At 33.2% G+C, this 17,535-nt stretch overlaps 3 protein-coding genes across 6 annotated transcripts; 1 reads left to right on the forward strand and 2 right to left on the reverse strand.

The window, feature by feature from the left end:
* Positions 1–7,549: 7,549 nt before the first annotated feature.
* Positions 7,550–8,357, reverse strand: LOC132030869 (17.6 kDa class I heat shock protein 3-like). Its single transcript, XM_059420633.1, has one exon. It carries the CDS (start codon positions 8,224–8,226, stop codon positions 7,747–7,749), a length of 480 nt encoding a protein of 159 aa, XP_059276616.1. The 5' UTR covers positions 8,227–8,357; the 3' UTR covers positions 7,550–7,746.
* A 1,866-nt stretch (positions 8,358–10,223) lies between these two features.
* Positions 10,224–10,978, forward strand: LOC132030870 (17.6 kDa class I heat shock protein 3-like). The gene has a single exon (XM_059420634.1). It carries the CDS (start codon positions 10,316–10,318, stop codon positions 10,793–10,795), a length of 480 nt encoding a protein of 159 aa, XP_059276617.1. The 5' UTR covers positions 10,224–10,315; the 3' UTR covers positions 10,796–10,978.
* A 914-nt stretch (positions 10,979–11,892) lies between these two features.
* On the reverse strand, positions 11,893–16,963 carry LOC132030872 (20 kDa chaperonin, chloroplastic-like). 4 transcript variants are annotated; one of them, XM_059420635.1, is made up of 6 exons: positions 16,806–16,963; positions 14,716–14,897; positions 13,644–13,823; positions 13,404–13,559; positions 13,068–13,145; positions 11,893–12,213 (listed from the first exon to the last, which is right to left on the reverse strand). In XM_059420635.1, the coding sequence occupies exons 2-6, from the start codon at positions 14,884–14,886 to the stop codon at positions 12,040–12,042; spliced, it is 759 nt and encodes a 252-aa protein (XP_059276618.1). In that variant the 5' UTR covers positions 14,887–14,897; positions 16,806–16,963; the 3' UTR covers positions 11,893–12,039. The 4 variants fall into 4 exon arrangements, with proteins under 4 accessions (XP_059276618.1, XP_059276619.1, XP_059276620.1 ...); XM_059420636.1 differs by having other exon boundaries at positions 14,716–14,892; positions 16,806–16,962; XM_059420637.1 differs by lacking the exon at positions 16,806–16,963 and adding an exon at positions 15,627–15,656.
* Positions 16,964–17,535: the final 572 nt, after the last annotated feature.

The raw sequence follows: 17,535 nt of genomic DNA on the forward strand, positions 1-17,535 counted from the left end.
AGTTCTTAAATTTAATAAAATAGTTTATAATATTACTAAAGTTTGGAGGAAAATATAGTAATGCTTATTTGAAATAAGATTTAAAAGTGTAAACAAAAATGCTATATTTAGTCAAGACTTGGAGGATAATTTGCATAAAAGAGAGAGTTCAAATACTATTTAAAATAAACTATAAATATTGCTAAACTTTAAACAATAATGTTATTTAAAAATAAGATTTGCAAAATATAATAATTTGCGTGTAGAAGGCTTTAAATGCTATTTTAAAACTTCAAGTGCTATCTAAAAATAAACTATAAATGTTTATAATTTAAAGTTATTGAAACTTGCAAAATATGATAATTTTCACATAATTAGATGCTTGTAAAAAAAAAAAAGAAGGCTAAACCAATTTAAACTTGAGATGAATTATATTATCTAGACTTACATTTAAATAAAATGCAAAAGGTATCCTTCCTCTTAACTTTATTTAGTTGTATTTGGCTAAAATATGCATGATTTGATAAATCTTGAAGAAATGGTTTATAAAGTGTTCTTGAATTGATATTTGCATACTAGTGACGTTTTGAAAAAAAAATTTAAGATAGTAAAATAAAACCTAATTCCTTTGATTCATAATATGTAATCATGCAGCTTTGCAAATCAATTGTTCCAATAAAAATAAATATTATATAGGCTATAAATAGTTTAACATAAGAGAAGCTTATAGGACTAATGGTAATTAACTACCCATTATACTAGAGCTAACCCCACTAAATTTACTAGAATTCATCTAAGTTAAGAAAACAAAACAAAATAGAGAGCATGTAATACAAATTAAATGCAAAGTAAAATAAAGAGCCAATAAGCTAAATGTTTTTCTTCGTTAGTCATGTCGTCGTTTGAAAGGGGTTCACCCCGGGCTCTCTCAAGGGCCTCGGCCCGGCGAAATTTAGCAAATTGCTGCGTATGGTTTGGACTCGGACGATATTCGATGAGATTATGTTGGGCTTTCACAACACACCAAGTGCGGAGGAAGAACGAGTCCCTCGGACTCGTAAACGATGGTTGAAACGGATTCGAGCCTCCGATATACCCTCGAACACTACCAACTCCGAGTTTTAGATTCGAACCAATATCCGTAAAAGGAACCCGAAATGATTCAGAATATCAAAAGACGATTATTGAACTAATATTTTCTAAGGGGGAATTTCTGGTCCGCTCCCTCTAACACGAACTTGAAACCCATATTTATAGGGGTAGGAATCACTAGGGTTTTGGGGTTCGAAAATTGAAAAAAAAATTGGGCGGGCTTCTAGGTCAACTCTGTATTCAAATATAAATAATGGAACATCGAAAACAAACCGAATGAGACAAAAAACCATTAAAATTTCGGTGGAAAATGAAAAGTAGGTGATAAAGGAGGTGGATTTGAACTCAAAAAGGGCCAAAACCCATTAAAACTTTCGTATCAAAACATTGAGAATGGATGCAAACGGAGGACGAGTATTCCCTCTCTTTTGTCCATGCAAGACCCGAAGGAGAGCATTAGCTATTTTCGTTGAAGGAGAAGACAACGAGGGAAAGGTGAAATAGACGACTACTTAAGGCGAACACGTTATTAAGGATGGTTTTTAGCGGAAATGGAGAGGAGGCGATAGAGAGAGAGAGAAAAAAAGGGGAGAGAGAGAGAGGACGGGGGAGGGGCGGCGGATGATGAAAACCTAATGGTTTTCATCTTGAACAAAAAGTGATATGTAGCACAGATTAAATGAATGTGGGCTGAGTAAATAAATTAAGATGTGGGCTAGTCGGATGAATTTAAAAAAAATGGGCTTTTCTAAATTTGAATAAAAGACCTTCAATTGGTAACGTGTGCCAAAACATTACTTAATATGAAAATATGTAATTATTAGTACTCATATAAAAATAAAATTACTCGACGTTGTAATAGCCAAAATAATATTTTAAAAGTTAACGGTAAATAAACGTTGTTATTTAATTGTGCCAAATAAATGCGATTGTGCATAATGCGAATGCGGTAAAAATGCTAAAATGATTATAATGCAAATTATGATAATACTAGTAATAACAAAATAACAATGATAATAATAACGATATTAATAATAATAATAATAATGGTAGCAGTAACAAAAATAATAACAGCAAAAGAGGCTGATAATTATAGTAAAATATAAATAATTATTTTACAGTTGCCAAAATATCGAAGGTAAATAAATATTTCGCGGGTGTCAACAAGATGCTTTTGGACTACTTAAGGCAACACGTTATTAAGGATCGTATGGGAATATGTGTGATATCGTGACGAAATGCTAGCATATTGCACAATATGTAATTTGCGGGGGGCGACCACCCCTTGCCTACCATCGTTATTGTTTAAGGCATTTGAAGGCAAAGCTTCCAAAAGGCATATCGAATCGAAACTTTGCAATTGGATGTAACAAGAAAGCATCGAGAAGAAGTTTAACTGAGTGGACATTATTAGGCGGGCGAATGAGGAAGCCTTCCATTGGTTAAATGCAATTGATAAAGACAAATGGACATTACACCGGATGAAGGTAGACGATGGGGTATGCGACAACAAATAGCTGCGAGTCATTCAATGGCTTGTTGAAATCGCACGACGGACTACCCGTCACCGCAATGGTGAGAATGACATTTAAGCAAAGGTGGAGCGATTCGTTAAGAGATCAAAAGAGGCCAAAGCACATGCAGAAGGTCTAAGATGGATGCCAAAACCGTTAAAACTATTCGAGTACCATAAATATAAGGCTCAGAAACATGATCAGATGGAGTACAACCCTGTAGAGCGCATATTTGAACTCACAACAAGTGTGCACCAAGGTAAAGGAGGTAACGTTCACACAATTTGTGAGATTCCAAGAACATGCACATGCGGTAAGTGGCAATCATATCACATGTCATGTTCTCATGCCTTCAAGTGTTTTATCACAATGGGAAAGAACGCCTCCTCGTACATACCGAGGAATATACGGTTGAAAATTATGCAAGAACGTATGCTGGAAAGTTCTACCCACTTGGTAATGAGAGTTATTGGCCACCGGATCCATTTTCAATGGTTACAAATAAAGCATTTATCCGTAAATTCAAAAAGGAATGCATACTCCCGTATTCATAATGAAATGGATGTTCCACCGGGGAGATACACTCGAAAATGCTCATTTTGCAATTATGTTGGTCATGATAAGCGCAAGTGTCCCCTACGGCGGTGGTCAAACTACATCTCGCGGTGGAAGTACCTCTCATGGTGGAGGAAACTTTAGTGGTGGAAGTACCTCTAGTGGTGGTGGCACATCTCGCGGTGGTGGCACATCTCGCGGTGGTAGCGGAAGATCAACTCAAGGGCATTAATTAGTATGTTAAGTATTTTCATCTACTCAAGAATGTTGTGATTTTAGTTTTAAGTTTAATATATCATTATGCTCTTATTAATGAATTAATATGTTAAGTATTTTCATCTACTCAAGGTTATGAATGATGCAATTTAATTAAGTTTTTTTTTTCTATGAAAGCTGCCATTTTGACTAACTTTTGATTAATTATTAATGAACAAGTTTAAGTATTCGTAAAGAACTTCAAGCTAATGTCACCGAGCCTTGAACGAAAATGGCGTTCGAGCACTTTTCAACCTCTAAAACGGTCATCCGAACTTTTGTATATCCTTGATGTGTTGATCCTACCTAATTAATCGCACAAAAATAAGTAAGGTTCTATATAAAATATTGAAGTTTCGGGGTCCAAGCATGATTAATCTATGGTCAAAGTACGTTAAAAAGTGTAACGAAAGAAGGGTTAACCAAAAAAGAGCAGAAAAAAAAAAAAAAAAAAACGACAACACTATAGCGCAGTAATTTACTGCGCTATATCAGCTAACGGAACTGTCTCCCTTAACTCTTTAGCGCAGTAAATTACTGCGCTAAAGGTGTTTTCGTAACATTTTTTTTTTGTTGGGGTATTTTGGTCGAAACTATTTTTTTTGGGGTCATTTTGGTTCCGGACTCGAATTTGAATGAAAAGAGAATTTAACCAGAAATTTGACCACAAAAAGATGATATAAAAAATTAGTGAATTTAAAATAATATGAAATATATTTTATTTTTTAAAAAAAAATGTCACGGAGAGAAAAAAAATTCAAATGACAGGTAAATGTATACCACTTCCGTGGGATTTCCTTGGGATGACAGTGTTCACGGGGTAAAGACTAATCAAATAGCCAAAAGTCCAAGGGGATAAGTAAGACTAAGTATAGTTTGATGAGGGAACTAATAATCGAGCTAAGTTTAGAGGTGTTTTAGGTGTTTTGCTTAATTTAATAAACATATAGGGGAGTTCTGGAAGACTGCAATCTTTAAATGTTTGAGTTTTTCTCTATCTAATACTATATTAAACTCATTAATTGAACGATTAACCTCTAAAATAACTTACTGAAGATGGGACAAAAAGGAAGTGTCCAAACTAGACACTAAGCTGAGTCGAGGGTGTTTGACTAACTTTAATCTAGAATTACTTGTAAAGAATGGTACTCAATCAATATTTTGTATGTTATATAAGTTTCCTATATAAAATATAGCGTTCATGTGAAGAATAACGGATGCCTAATTGCCTCGTGGCGTCATTGTAGGTCAAAGAACTGTTTCAGGCTAATTTTATCGGTCTAATTGAATTCATTGCTTCCAGCTCGAACTATATATATATATGAAAAGAAAAGAAAATTACACTAATTCTTAATCAACAAATTGTTGATTCTAGATTCGTCTCAAATATTAAGAACAATATTGAAAAAGTTCTTTGATCAGGAGCGGACCTATACTTGTACTTGTGGGTGCTCAAGTACCTATTCCCAAGGACTCGGAACATCAAATTTTTATATAACAAATTGAAAAATTCAATAGATACAGAAACCATCTAATCTTGTCAAATCTGTATATCTGTTGGAACTCTAGTTCAATTAAATTTTAGATCGGTCGCTATCTTTGATAAATGACTTGAAAACCAATATATTTGTTTATCAACTGACTGACCCAAACTTGCTGGAAACTTCAAAAGGTTGTTACATTGACGTGACATCACAACCATATGGACAAAACCATAAAACCTGCATAGTTTTCATTGTGATCTAACAGTGTACTATTAGGATGCCAATAATTACAAACACGCAAACAAGTTGTTGAATTATTCAAAGTTGGCAAGACCAAATCGATCATCCAACTTAATTGATCACACAATTGATTCCTGCCAATAAACCAGCCTAAGGCTACTTAACTGTTTACATTTTCTCAACTGTCTAATTTCTATGTGACAAATTCAATATACTATTTATCTTTTGGAAGATAGAAGGTTATAAGCAAAGAATTGAATTACTCTTCCAAGAATATAGATCATCATTCCCATTACTGCACACAAGAGTATGAGTGGTCAACAAAATTGAGTGTAAACCTTGGAGAAAGAGAGAAAAATCTTGCATCAGGGTTCAAATTTCAACCAACACAAAAATATTAAGTGATTTTTTTTTTCATTTGCCTTAATTTGTCGGCAAAATTATTTGATACTTGTGTTGATAGAAAATTATAGATATCTCATGGAATGAATAAGGTGCGCATGAACTAACCTGGACACTACCTTTATAATTAAAAAAAGAACTCATAATAGACATCTTCTCATAATAGACATCTTTTTGGGAGCATACTGCTCACAACTTACAAGCATTGAAACATATCATTAGGGAAAGAACCATATAGTAACTCTAAATCCGTGTAGAAAATGGGCAAATTTAAATCAAACTTGGACTAATTACAACACATTTGAGTTAATATATGAATTATCAGTCACATTCATTTTGTTTTTCTAATTTATAGCTATACAATTGAGAGTCACTAAAAATTATCTGTTGCATAATAAAGCAAGATCATATACATATCCATCTTTTTGCCACTCTATTTTAGCCACAATGACCCAAATGGGATAAATTTATCTTTTTTTATTTAATCTAATAAAGCAAGATCATTTCCCACACCACTTTCTTTTTCTATTTCTAATCAAATTCTCATTGTTGGTTGATTTGGACCATTTAACATCCCAAGTTGAAACATTTTAGTTGTTACGGCCATTTTAACCTTACAAGGTATTCGGTACCCTAACAACTTATGGGTTTGACTAGTGACCCTAGTTACACATTTTAAAATGAAATTTCCACCGGTTATCCCTTTTTGGGATAGCTGTTTAGATATATGATTTTTTTTTTTTATTGCTCTTACAATTTTTCGACTTAGTAAACTCAAAATCTAATAAGAAAACACTAGACCTTCATCTAAATTTTTATAAGTTATTTTAAAATCCTCTGATGTCTTAGATTGTGATATATGTGCAAACACTAGACCTGAGTCTAATATTATTTGGAAGGATAATTCTCAAGACTTATATTTGCACAACTTTTAAAATGAGGACAAAATTTAAATGATGGTCTAAAAGGGGATATTTACCTAAATCGGACCATTTAATTTACTAGTTAAAAGGGTATACACATACTCTGAATCACTGTTTGAAGATTTGTGGTGCTTAATAAAGAACCTGAAGTCGAACAAAAAGAAAAACAATCAAAGTTGATTCACTTTGTTGTAAGATTCACTTTGTTGTAAGATGCTCAATCAGATGGCTAACATCAAGTTGATTATTATAGAAGCGAAGAGAAATTAAGAATTGCACAGATACATGAAAGCCAAAATTCTTGTAATCTTATCCTATCACTAGGAGTGCACATAGTTCGGACCAACCCCAAATCTAAATCGAAATCCAAATTTTTTTTATATTTGATTTGAATTTTTGGATTAGCCAATTTGAGATGGTCACACAAGGGTTGATCAACTCTTTTTGATACTACTATTGTTATATTTCGAACAATAAAGCCCAACCCAAAAAGCTAAAAATCTAGCCTATTAGGTGGGAAACCCGACTGAAGCTATTGTTAATTGTTATATCAACAAAGCAACTTCAGCATAAACTTATAGGCAAATGGCATTTTTTCTCCACTGAGAAGGGGTTCAATTGCAATTTAGCAGTCCTCCTCTAGAGTGCGAAGTTTTTAAATACAAACTTTACAATAATTAGCCTACCACCAAAAAATATAATGCAGCAGATAAGACTGCTTCTCCCTTATGACTTGAGGTTAGGTTAGAAGCATTTTTCTATAAAAGAATTTTTAGTAAGAAAAATTTTCCCAACTAGCCCTACACGGCACGACACAAATTCAAGATGCGAGTATCGAACACCGAATGAAAACCAAAAAACAATAATTACCATGAGTGTCTCTGAATTGGCTTAGGCCGACACAGCCTTGGGTAAAATATAAAGGCTGAATTCCTATTGTTCTATTGGGTGATATTATCCCACAATGATCACAGTTTGTATTTATGAGCAATTGCTAAAGCCGTTTTTATATCAGCTTGATAAAGCACATTTTCATGAGGATCATTCCTTTCACAAACAATACAACAGAATGAACAAGAGAAACAACAACTAATAAGTAAGTTGCACTATATGCTAAGCAAATTATTCAGTAAACTCTCACAACATTTTCTTGATTACAACTGCAAGTATAAACCCAACGCACAAACAATTACACACACATAATTAAATCGAAATAAAACCTTAAAAACTCCTTAACAAACAAAAAGACATCAGAGAACAAACATTATTGACTTTGATCAAAGACACTGATCTGCACTTTCTTTAACCAGAGATATCAATAGCTTTCACTTCAGGTTTCTTCTCTTCTACTTTAGGAACAGTAACAGTAAGCACTCCATTCTCCATAGCAGCTTTAATTCCCTCCATTTTAACATTCTCAGGCAACCTAAATCTCCTTAAGAACTTACCACTACTCCTTTCCATACGATGCCATTGATCATTCTTCTCTTCTTGCTCTTTACTTCTCTCACCACTAATCTGTAAAACTCCTCCTTCTTCAACTTCAACTTTCACTTCCTCTTTCTTGATCCCTGGAACATCTACTTTGAAGACATGGGCTTGTGGGGTTTCTTTCCAATCAATTCTTGCATTTGCAAAAGCTGAGGTTTCACGAAAAGATGATGGGGTGTTTGCGAGTGTGTTTGAAAGTGAGAAACCTTCGAATGGATCAAATATGTCGAGTGACAATGGGTCGAAGATGTTGCTCCTACGACCACCAAAGAAGCTTGGAATCAGAGACATTTTTTGCTCACTTTGAAAACTTTGGTTTGTTTAAAGTTTTGAAATTTTGGTTTTGATTGTAGTGTTTGAATTTACTTGATAACTTACTGATGATGAATGAGAAAGGTGATGTGTGGTATTTATAAGTGATAAACTGAGGAACTTTTGCTACTCTAGTGTAATCTAGGATGTTCTTCACTTATGTTACTTTGGTTGGGACAGAAGAGGATTCTATAACATTCCATCATGAAATAATTTATATGTTTAATTTTTAGATATTCTATCTCGATTAGACTGGAAAGGTCCTTTTCATGTCATCCAATATCCAAATATTTATATTTTAATTATTTAACGATTGAAACTTTTCAAATTAATACTATAGCTTACTTGTTTTTTTTTTGTTGGGATATTTTTAGATTATAGGAGAGGATTCTATATATTCCATCCTGAAATAATTTTTATGTTTACTTTTTAGAAACTCTCTCGAATAGACTGGAAAGGTCCTTTTCATGACATCCAATATCCAAATATTTATATCTTTTAATTATTTAACGATTGAAACTTTTCAAATTACTTTTTAATGAAGGTGTAATTTTAAAAATTAAAAACAGTTTGACTTATATTTTAATTAATTATTTTATTGAACAATAGAAACTTTTGAAATTAATACTATAGCTTACTTTTTAATGAAGGAGTAATTTTAAAAATTAAAAACAGTCTGACTTCTAGAATTATATATTCCTAGTGCACTTTTACTTATTCACAATAGACTTTGTATTTTTTTCTAAAGAATAATAAATGAAATTCACATTTTTATTATAATACTTATATTAATTAGTGTTAAAAATTAAAAACAGTTTGACTTATATTTTAATTAATTATTTTATTGAACAATAGCAACTTTTGAAATTAATACTATAGCTTACTTTTTAATGAAGGAGTAATTTTATAAATTAAAAACAGTCTGACTTCTAGAATTATATATTCCTAGTATACTTTTACTTGTCCACAATAAACTTTATATTTTTTCTAAAAAGTACAAATGAAATTCACATTTTATTATAATACTTATATATATTAATTAGTGTATATAATGCTTATATATATTAATTAGTGTATAAAATAGCTTACTTTTTAATGAAGGAGTAATTTTATAAATTAAAAACAGTCTGACTTCTAGAATTATATATTCCTAGTATACTTTTACTTATCCACAATAAACTTTATATTGTTTCTAAAAAGTAAAATGAAATTCACATTTTATTATAATACTTATATATATTAATTAGTGTATATAATACTTATATATATTAATTAGTGTATAGATGAAATTGACTTGAAAAATAGTTTGCGAAATAAGTCGCTAACATGGAAATATAAAAAATAAAAAAAAAAAAAAAAATTCCTTGCTATATCAGCATGGACGAAAAATTGAAATTCACTTATAATATAGTCGACAAGTAAAAGTGAACATTGAGGAGTAATAAGATTAATTTGTAAAAACGGAAGGAATAATGTTAACAACTATAAGGCGTCGTTTGTTTCGCAGATAAAGTTATCCCGTAATTATAATTCTGGAATTATATTCTTTGGACTAATTTATCTCACCTTTAGGTGGGATAAAATAACATCAAGTTTGAGGTATGAATTTATCTTGAGATCAATACAAATCTAATTCCAAACTTATCCCCTTTTTTTACCGTGAACCAAACAACGCCTAAGGTACATAGTTTTTGGTTTAGAAAAACAGTTATTACTGAGTATAATTACTAAGTGAATGACAATTGCATCCTCTGTGGCTGACATGTAAAGGGACATTTCTAGTCTGTTCGAGATATCTAAAAAGTGGGCACTAAGATTACAATACTATTTTAGAAAAAATCTGTGGAATATTGTAGAATCCTCCGCTGTTATCCAACCTCTAGAAAAACAAAAAAAACAAACAAAAAAAAAGACTGAAGAACTTCCTAGATTATACTAGAATTGCACAAGTTGGTTTATTGCCTATAAATACCACGGTACCTTATTTTGTTTATCATCTAGAAGTCATCAAAGCAAATCAAACACAACAATCAAAACCAAAACTTCAAGCTAAAAACATCCTCAAAAGATGTCTTTGATTCCAAGCTTTTTTGGTGGTCGTAGGAGCAACGTCTTCGACCCATTTTCACTCGACATATTTGATCCATTCGAAGGTTTCCCACTTTCAAACACACTCGCAAACACCCCATCATCTTTTCGTGAAACCTCAGCTTTTGCAAATGCAAGAATCGATTGGAAAGAAACCCCACAAGCCCATGTCTTCAAAGTAGATGTTCCAGGGATCAAGAAAGAGGAAGTGAAAGTTGAAGTTGAAGAAGGAGGAGTTTTACAGATTAGTGGTGAGAGAAGTAAAGAGCAAGAAGAGAAGAATGATCAATGGCATCGTATGGAAAGGAGTAGTGGTAAGTTCTTAAGGAGATTTAGGTTGCCTGAGAATGTTAAAATGGAGGGAATTAAAGCTGCGATGGAGAATGGAGTGCTTACTGTTACTGTTCCGAAAGTAGAAGAGAAGAAACCTGAGGTCAAAGCTATTGATATCACTGGTTAAACAAGTGTTTGTTGAGAGTCGTTGTTGTTAATAATGTTTGTTTCTTGAAAGTGTTTTGGTTTGTAAGGAATTTGAGGTTTTAATCTGAACTATGTGTCTGTGTAATTGTGTCTTGCTGTGGATTTTCTACTAGCAGTTGTAATGAATAATGATTAAGAGATTAATGTTGCGTGTGTTAGTTAATTGTCAGTTTAGTGAGATTTTCCCTGGTTTCCCCTTTTACATTTCCAGTTCAATTGCAATAAAATATTCAATGAATTTAGCTTCCAAAACCTATGTATTTTGTTGTGGCAGTATATAGTTTTTGGTTTAGAAAGTTGAAGGAAAGCTTTTTGGGAACCAAAACAATTGGCATGTAAATAGGAAATGTAATGCCAATAATATCACCTTAAGTTAGGCTACGCATTAGTTCTTCGACCGGATGAATGCAATAGCTCATCTAAAAGATGATTTTTTCCATTTTGTCCCTATTTTTAGTTAGGTTGAATGGATATCGAGAGATACACTACTTTAAGTGATTCAGGTATGCCTCGTCAGTTTTTTCACGCGACCCACACTCATTTATTCTGCTTGCATCTCATGCAAATCTGCTCATGCCTACTGTTACTCTTATCTTGTATGATCCAATTTAACCATACTCCTATGGATATATTGCTTGCCATATAACTGTACAGGCATATCTATATACCGGCCTGCAGGTAGCCATTATCTTATTGCTAGGAGGTACAATTACTAAGTTCTCTTCTGAATGTCTGAGCTGAGATTTTACTTGATCTTAAGGTACCATATATATAGAACAGGATGACAAGGAAGCCATTAAGTCTGAGGGCAAGGCTTGGAGGCTATAATATAAGACTAAAAGATCAGTATCATATAATCATTTGGCTGGTGTATTTTTAGCTTAAGCAATTATTGGAATCTTGTCAATAGCACACTAGCTGTTCTAAAAAGCTCTGTATTTTTGTCCCCTCCTTTGGATGTTCAAGTGAAAACCACACCCGCTGATATCATTCCTGAGTTAAATATCTTAACAATCTATCTTTCTTCACTGTTAATTGAAAGCACAAAACTTGATTAACCAAAAGAAAAAATAGCAGTTCCAAAATTGGATTCTACAGAATATGATATTAATTGCTAATTTGCAAAAGTTTTATCCCGAAGTGGTACAACATTCTCCTCTTATCTAAGACTACACTGCAAGTACTAGCATGAGAAGGAAGACTTGTTACATATAATAATTACATCTATGGAAGCACAGCAATTACATCAGATGCCCTTAGAGTGATGTATTCAGAGCCATCAGCTCCTTTGAAGTCATTGCCAGCATATTTGGAATACAGAACTGTATTTCCAGTGGATATTGAAGGTGCTTTCCTCTTCCCTTCCTCATCAAGAGGACCGGGTCCAACGGCTACCACCTGTTTAAACCACAGAAAGAGTAACATATTAGAACAAGAGTTTAACTTCTTTACACAGACGTTTTCCACTGTCAGGTTACCTAAAAGATAACCAACACATGTTAAAATACGTTGATAGTGTAAAATCTTTCACCGTCAAGGGTAGTTTGGATCATATCATACTTGTAAGAGAATTATAACGCATGAATTTTTTTATACGGAAATAAATAATGAAGGGCTGTTATGCCGTGATTAATAATGAGGAGATAGTTATGCATGAAATACTAACTTTAAAATGGCATTTTTTGCTTTAAATACTTTAATCCCTGCTATTGCCAACGCATTTATTCTTATTCCACATTCTATTATGCATAATGTAATGTAAGGTATTATTAGACACATCCAACAAATGCCGCATTAGGTATGCAGCTAGTTCTTTCTTATGCGGCCAATCAAATATTGTATTATTTTACGTGATGAACTAGGATTTGAAATTTATGAGTTTGGAATTAACTTACTGGGTTATAAATAAATAATTTGTGATCCTGTTCCTCCCTGTGTGATTTTATGGGGGAATTGGTTATTCCAAACCATCAATCAAACGACTCCTCAGTGTATAAGAAACTATGCTGCTCGGACTCTCCAAAAATGCTATCGCATTTATGTCGGATCCAAATACACTACTATCCGAGGATCTGACACGCACCCACTGACATTTTTTGAGAGTTCAAGCAACATAGATGAGATTATATCCTTTCAGCAATATTGTAGCATTGACCTACCTAAGGATATTATAATATCTGACACACAAATTGACCGGAAACAGAAATAATAGGAGTAATGATACTAGCTGAACTGAAGGGTGTGTATTTTACCGTGCCAATTGAAGGTTTCTCCTTTGCGGCCTCACTCAAAAACAATCCTCCAGAAGTTTTTTCCTCAGCCTCAGCCACCTGATAAAAAATGTGATCAGCAAATCAGCACTGCTCAGCAAAAGATTTTAAGCAAGTGCAATATCAAGAAGATTAAGCGATGGAAATGAAGCCAGACTTCCAAAATTGCAACTCTCATTTGGAAAGACCACTTCCGGGAAAAAAAATTGAATTAGGAAAACAGCTCATTATGTACAAATATTTACCATACAGAGCATGTATCGTTTAATCAAGATATAGATGCAAGAAAGAAACAAATAAATGGGAATAATGACAAACCTTGATTAGAACTCTGTCATTCAAGGGCTGCAGATCCTTGATATCATCTGTCTCAAGAATACCAACAATGTCGTCCTCTTTCAGAATCAGGTGCTTTGATCCATCGAATTCCAATTCAGTTCCCGCATATCTTGAGTACAGCACTTGAGTACCATTCTACACGTAATAAGATCCTTTTAGCGAAAAATGATTCACCATGCTTAGTCGCAAAGTTGAGTATGTCATTGGTTATGGAATTACCTTTATACTAACTTCCACTGTCGTTTTGCCAATTGTACGACCCTCCCCGACAGCAACAACCTCACCTCCTTGTGGCTTTGACTGTGCTGATGTTGGAAGTATGATACCACTTGTAGTCTTCTCCTCTGCGGTCTTAATCTTCACGAGAACTCTATCACCCAATGGTTTAAGTGAAGTGTACTGCACAAACAACAGCAAAAGAACAAGGAAGCATATAAATATGAAAAACTTCGGCGATTGACATAGCTAGACTCTGAAAACCACTAATACTAATAGCCTATTTGCCAAGCTTTATAGAGAAGAAAAAGTGTTTTCGTGAAGAAGCAGAAACTGAAACAAGTAGTTAGTTTTTCCCCAAAAGTACTTTCTTGCAAAAGACCTTTGAGAAAATACATGTAGAAGCATTTTTTAAAAGCTTGGCTAAACACTAATTGCTGCTCAAAAGTGCTTTTCAAATTGATTAGCCAAAGACAATAAGCTGATTTTAGAAGCTTGGCCAAATAGGCTATAATTTAACTAATACATTCAACTAAGAGAATGCAAAAAACAACAGATATAGCCATGTTTAGGATGCAAAGAGGAATCCCCCATTTGAGAAGAGAGTATTAAAGCCTATACCGTTCAACTAACGAAACCTAATGTTCATTGAATTCATCTTTGGTTTTCAGATACATATATTTGCGGGAAGATAACTATTTTATCCGTGCTATGAACGCCAGAATCACAACACTTTGACTAGAAAAACAAGAACAGAATAGGGATAAGTCCAATTACGAGCTTGTCAAGTAAGCTTAAGACATCAGAACGAACAGTCAGCTTAAGTCAATTAGCAACTTACGTTTAACCAATCAAACTTTGTGTTGACAGTAAGTGGTTCAGAAAACTTTTCCTAGCAGATTAAATTGACTTTGAAATTGCACTAACAGGGGAATGCAGAAGATTACAACAGCCAATTTGGGAACAGTGAAAAAGCCCATCAAGGTGATTCCTCCTGCCTTTCCAGCTATTAGAAATCGAGCAAAATAATGGAATAAAACAAGAACTACAGAGGAAATAAACCAAAATTATATACCTTGGGGGATACAACAGTTGCAGCCTTAACGACAAGTCCACGGAACGACCTGTTATTCTGCTTTAAAGAAGCGAAAGATGCAACCTTTACATTACTTGTGGACCTAAGCCCTTCGAAGGATGCAAAACCTTTAGCAGAAATGGATGATGCGGTCAGCTGAGTTGTCGCCATTGCTTTCTGAGCTAAATCAAGAAACCCCACAGCAAAAATAATCAATATCCTCAGCACCCAGAAGCAAAAAGAGTGCACTTTTTTCCAGAGCAATTTTTCACTTTATTTCAAAATTAGCAAAATTAGTGTTTGGTTATAAAATTTCCAAATCCAACTTGGAGTTGGATTCCAAATTTGAAAAAGTGTTCCAAGCCTGTTTTCCAACTCATATTCGTAAATTCCAAATAAAGTGTCATCTTCTCTCCTTTGCAAAAAGTATAACCAAACAGAACTCTATCTTCAACTCCAACTTCATAAATTCCAAATAAAGTGAAAAATATTTGGTACCTATGGCCAAACGCCTACTTAATCAAGAATCCCATAACAAAAATGGTTAAATGAACAGTACCCCACAAGCAAAAAGAGTCAAATTGAAGGTAAGAACCATAGAATTCTGAACTAAATCAATAACCCCACAACAAAAAAAGATAAAACAGCAGCTCCCCACAAGCAAAATTAGCAAAGTTAAGATAAGAGACATAGAATTCGGAGCAAACCCCACAACAAAAATGGTAAAAATGCAGCAACCAAGAAGCAAAAAGAGTAACAGTTAAAGATAAGAACTTTAAAGAATTCTGAACTAAATCAAGAACCCCACAACAAAAATGGTTACAAGCACAGCACAACAGAAGCAAAAAGATAGTAGCAAATTTTGAAGGCAAAAATCAAGAATTTGAATCAAATGATTAAAAAGGAAGCACCTTTATTGGGAAATTGGTTGGACTCAATAATTCTTAACTAAATCAAGAACCCCACAACAAAAATGGCAACAAAAACAGCATACTAGAAGCAAAAAGATAGAAAACTTAATGACAAGAACTCAAGAATTTCAATCAAATGATAAAAAAGGAAGCACCTTTATTGGGAAATTGGTTGGACTCAATAATTCTTAACTAAATCAAGAACCCCGCAACAAAAATGGTTACAAGAATAGTACCCCACCAGCAAAAAGAGTAAAATTGAAGGTAAGAACCACAGAATTCTGAACTAAATCAATAACCCCCACAACAAAAAGGGAAAAACAGCAACTCCCCACAAACAAAATAGTACTACCTCCATTACAATTTGTTTGCCTTACTTCTCTTTTTATTCTGTTTCAAAATGAATGAATCTTTCCTAATTTGGCAACTCTTCGATTCCACTATCTCATCACTCTGTTTGAATTTACTTGTCTGACTTTCCTTTTTAGTCTGTTTAAAAAGAATGCATCTTTTCTAATTCGGCAACTCTTTAAGGGCCTTTTGGTACATTATACAGATCTTTAGTTTAAGACCACATTATTCAAAAGTCATTCTTTAATTCCTTAAACTCCATGTCAAGTCAAACTAACAAACAAATTGAAATGGAATGAGTAAAAGTTAAGATAAGAGCCATATAATTCTGAGCTAAATCAATTCACAACAAAAATGGTAAAATGGCAGCACCCCATAAGCCAAATAGAAACAGTTAAAGATAAGAACTCAAGAATTCTGAACTAAATCAAGAACCCCACAAAAAAATTGCCAACAAAAACAGCATGCTAGAAGCAAAAAGATAGTAAACTTAATGACAAGAACTCAAGAATTTGAATCAAATGATTAAAAAGGAAGCACCTTTATTGGGAAATTGGTTGGACTCAATAATTCTCGACTAAATCAAGAACCCCACAACAAAAAATGGTTACAAGAAAAGCCAAATATAGTAAATTTAAAGACAAGAACTCAAGCATTTGAATTAAATGATAAAAAAGGAAGCACCTTTATTAGGAAATTGGTTGGACTCAATAATTCTTAACTAAATCAAGAACCCCACAACAAAAAATGGTTCCAAGAACAGCACAATATAGTAAATTTAAAGATTACAACTCAAGAATTACAAGCAAATGATAAAAAAGGAAGTACCTTTATTGGGAAATTGGTATTATTGATAGTAAAGGAGAGGTTTTTTTCTCTACTATGGACTGAGGAAGTGAATGAAGTGTGTTTTTAGACTCTGTTTTGAAGATAGAATGTGTAGAGCTGTTGAGGATAACAAAACCCTAGAAGGTTCTAAAGGGATTTTCTTTTAGGAAATTAAAAAAAAAAAAAAAAAAAATTGGGATATTAAATATCTCAAAATATTTGTATGATTATAAAACTTTGCATTAATTTCTGCTACTATTATAGTATGTTGCCACCATTTATTTATTTTCGTTTTTTTTTTTATATCAGTTTTGAATAGTTTGTCCTTATGCTGAAGGTTTATCAAAAAGCAATTACGCTTATAAGAATAAGGTGTGCGTACACTCTACCCTCCCCAAATCTTACTTTATGAAATTTATTGGGTATACTGTTTTGTTGTTATAAAAATTGGCATCAAGAGTAAAATGAGATGTTTAAATTAAATTATTTTTAAAAAACAAGTTATTGGCACATAAACTAGAACGAGAAAAAAAAAAGTATGGTGTCCTTTAAAGTGGCTTATTTTGCATTTGATTATTTTTCCCTAGGCTATGCTTATTGTCGATGTGCATTATTATTATACCGGCTTATGTTATTCGGACTCTGCAATAATGTTGATGAGTGCTATGGGCGGATTCAGGTATAAAAAATGGGCCATGTGAACACATAATCACCCAATTAAACTCGGTGT

This window comes from Lycium ferocissimum, chromosome 9 (assembly GCF_029784015.1).
Source record: "Lycium ferocissimum isolate CSIRO_LF1 chromosome 9, AGI_CSIRO_Lferr_CH_V1, whole genome shotgun sequence".
In the NCBI taxonomy this organism is placed as follows: Eukaryota; Viridiplantae; Streptophyta; class Magnoliopsida; order Solanales; family Solanaceae; genus Lycium; species Lycium ferocissimum.

What these genes read in the sequence shown, in the direction of transcription:
- LOC132030869 (XM_059420633.1), bottom strand. Translation starts at nt 8,226, where the DNA reads ATGTCTCTGATTCCAAGCTTCTTTGGTGGTCGTAGGAGCAACATCTTC.
- LOC132030870 (XM_059420634.1), top strand. Translation starts at nt 10,316, where the DNA reads ATGTCTTTGATTCCAAGCTTTTTTGGTGGTCGTAGGAGCAACGTCTTC.
- LOC132030872 (XM_059420635.1), bottom strand. Translation starts at nt 14,886, where the DNA reads ATGGCGACAACTCAGCTGACCGCATCATCCATTTCTGCTAAAGGTTTT. An exon ending in CAACTGTTGTATCCCCCAAG is followed by an intron (nt 13,824 to 14,715) that starts GTATATAATTTT and finishes TTGTTTGTGCAG; the next exon opens with TACACTTCACTTAAACCATT. An exon ending in ATGACAGAGTTCTAATCAAG is followed by an intron (nt 13,146 to 13,403) that starts GTTTGTCATTAT and finishes ATTTTTTATCAG; the next exon opens with GTGGCTGAGGCTGAGGAAAA.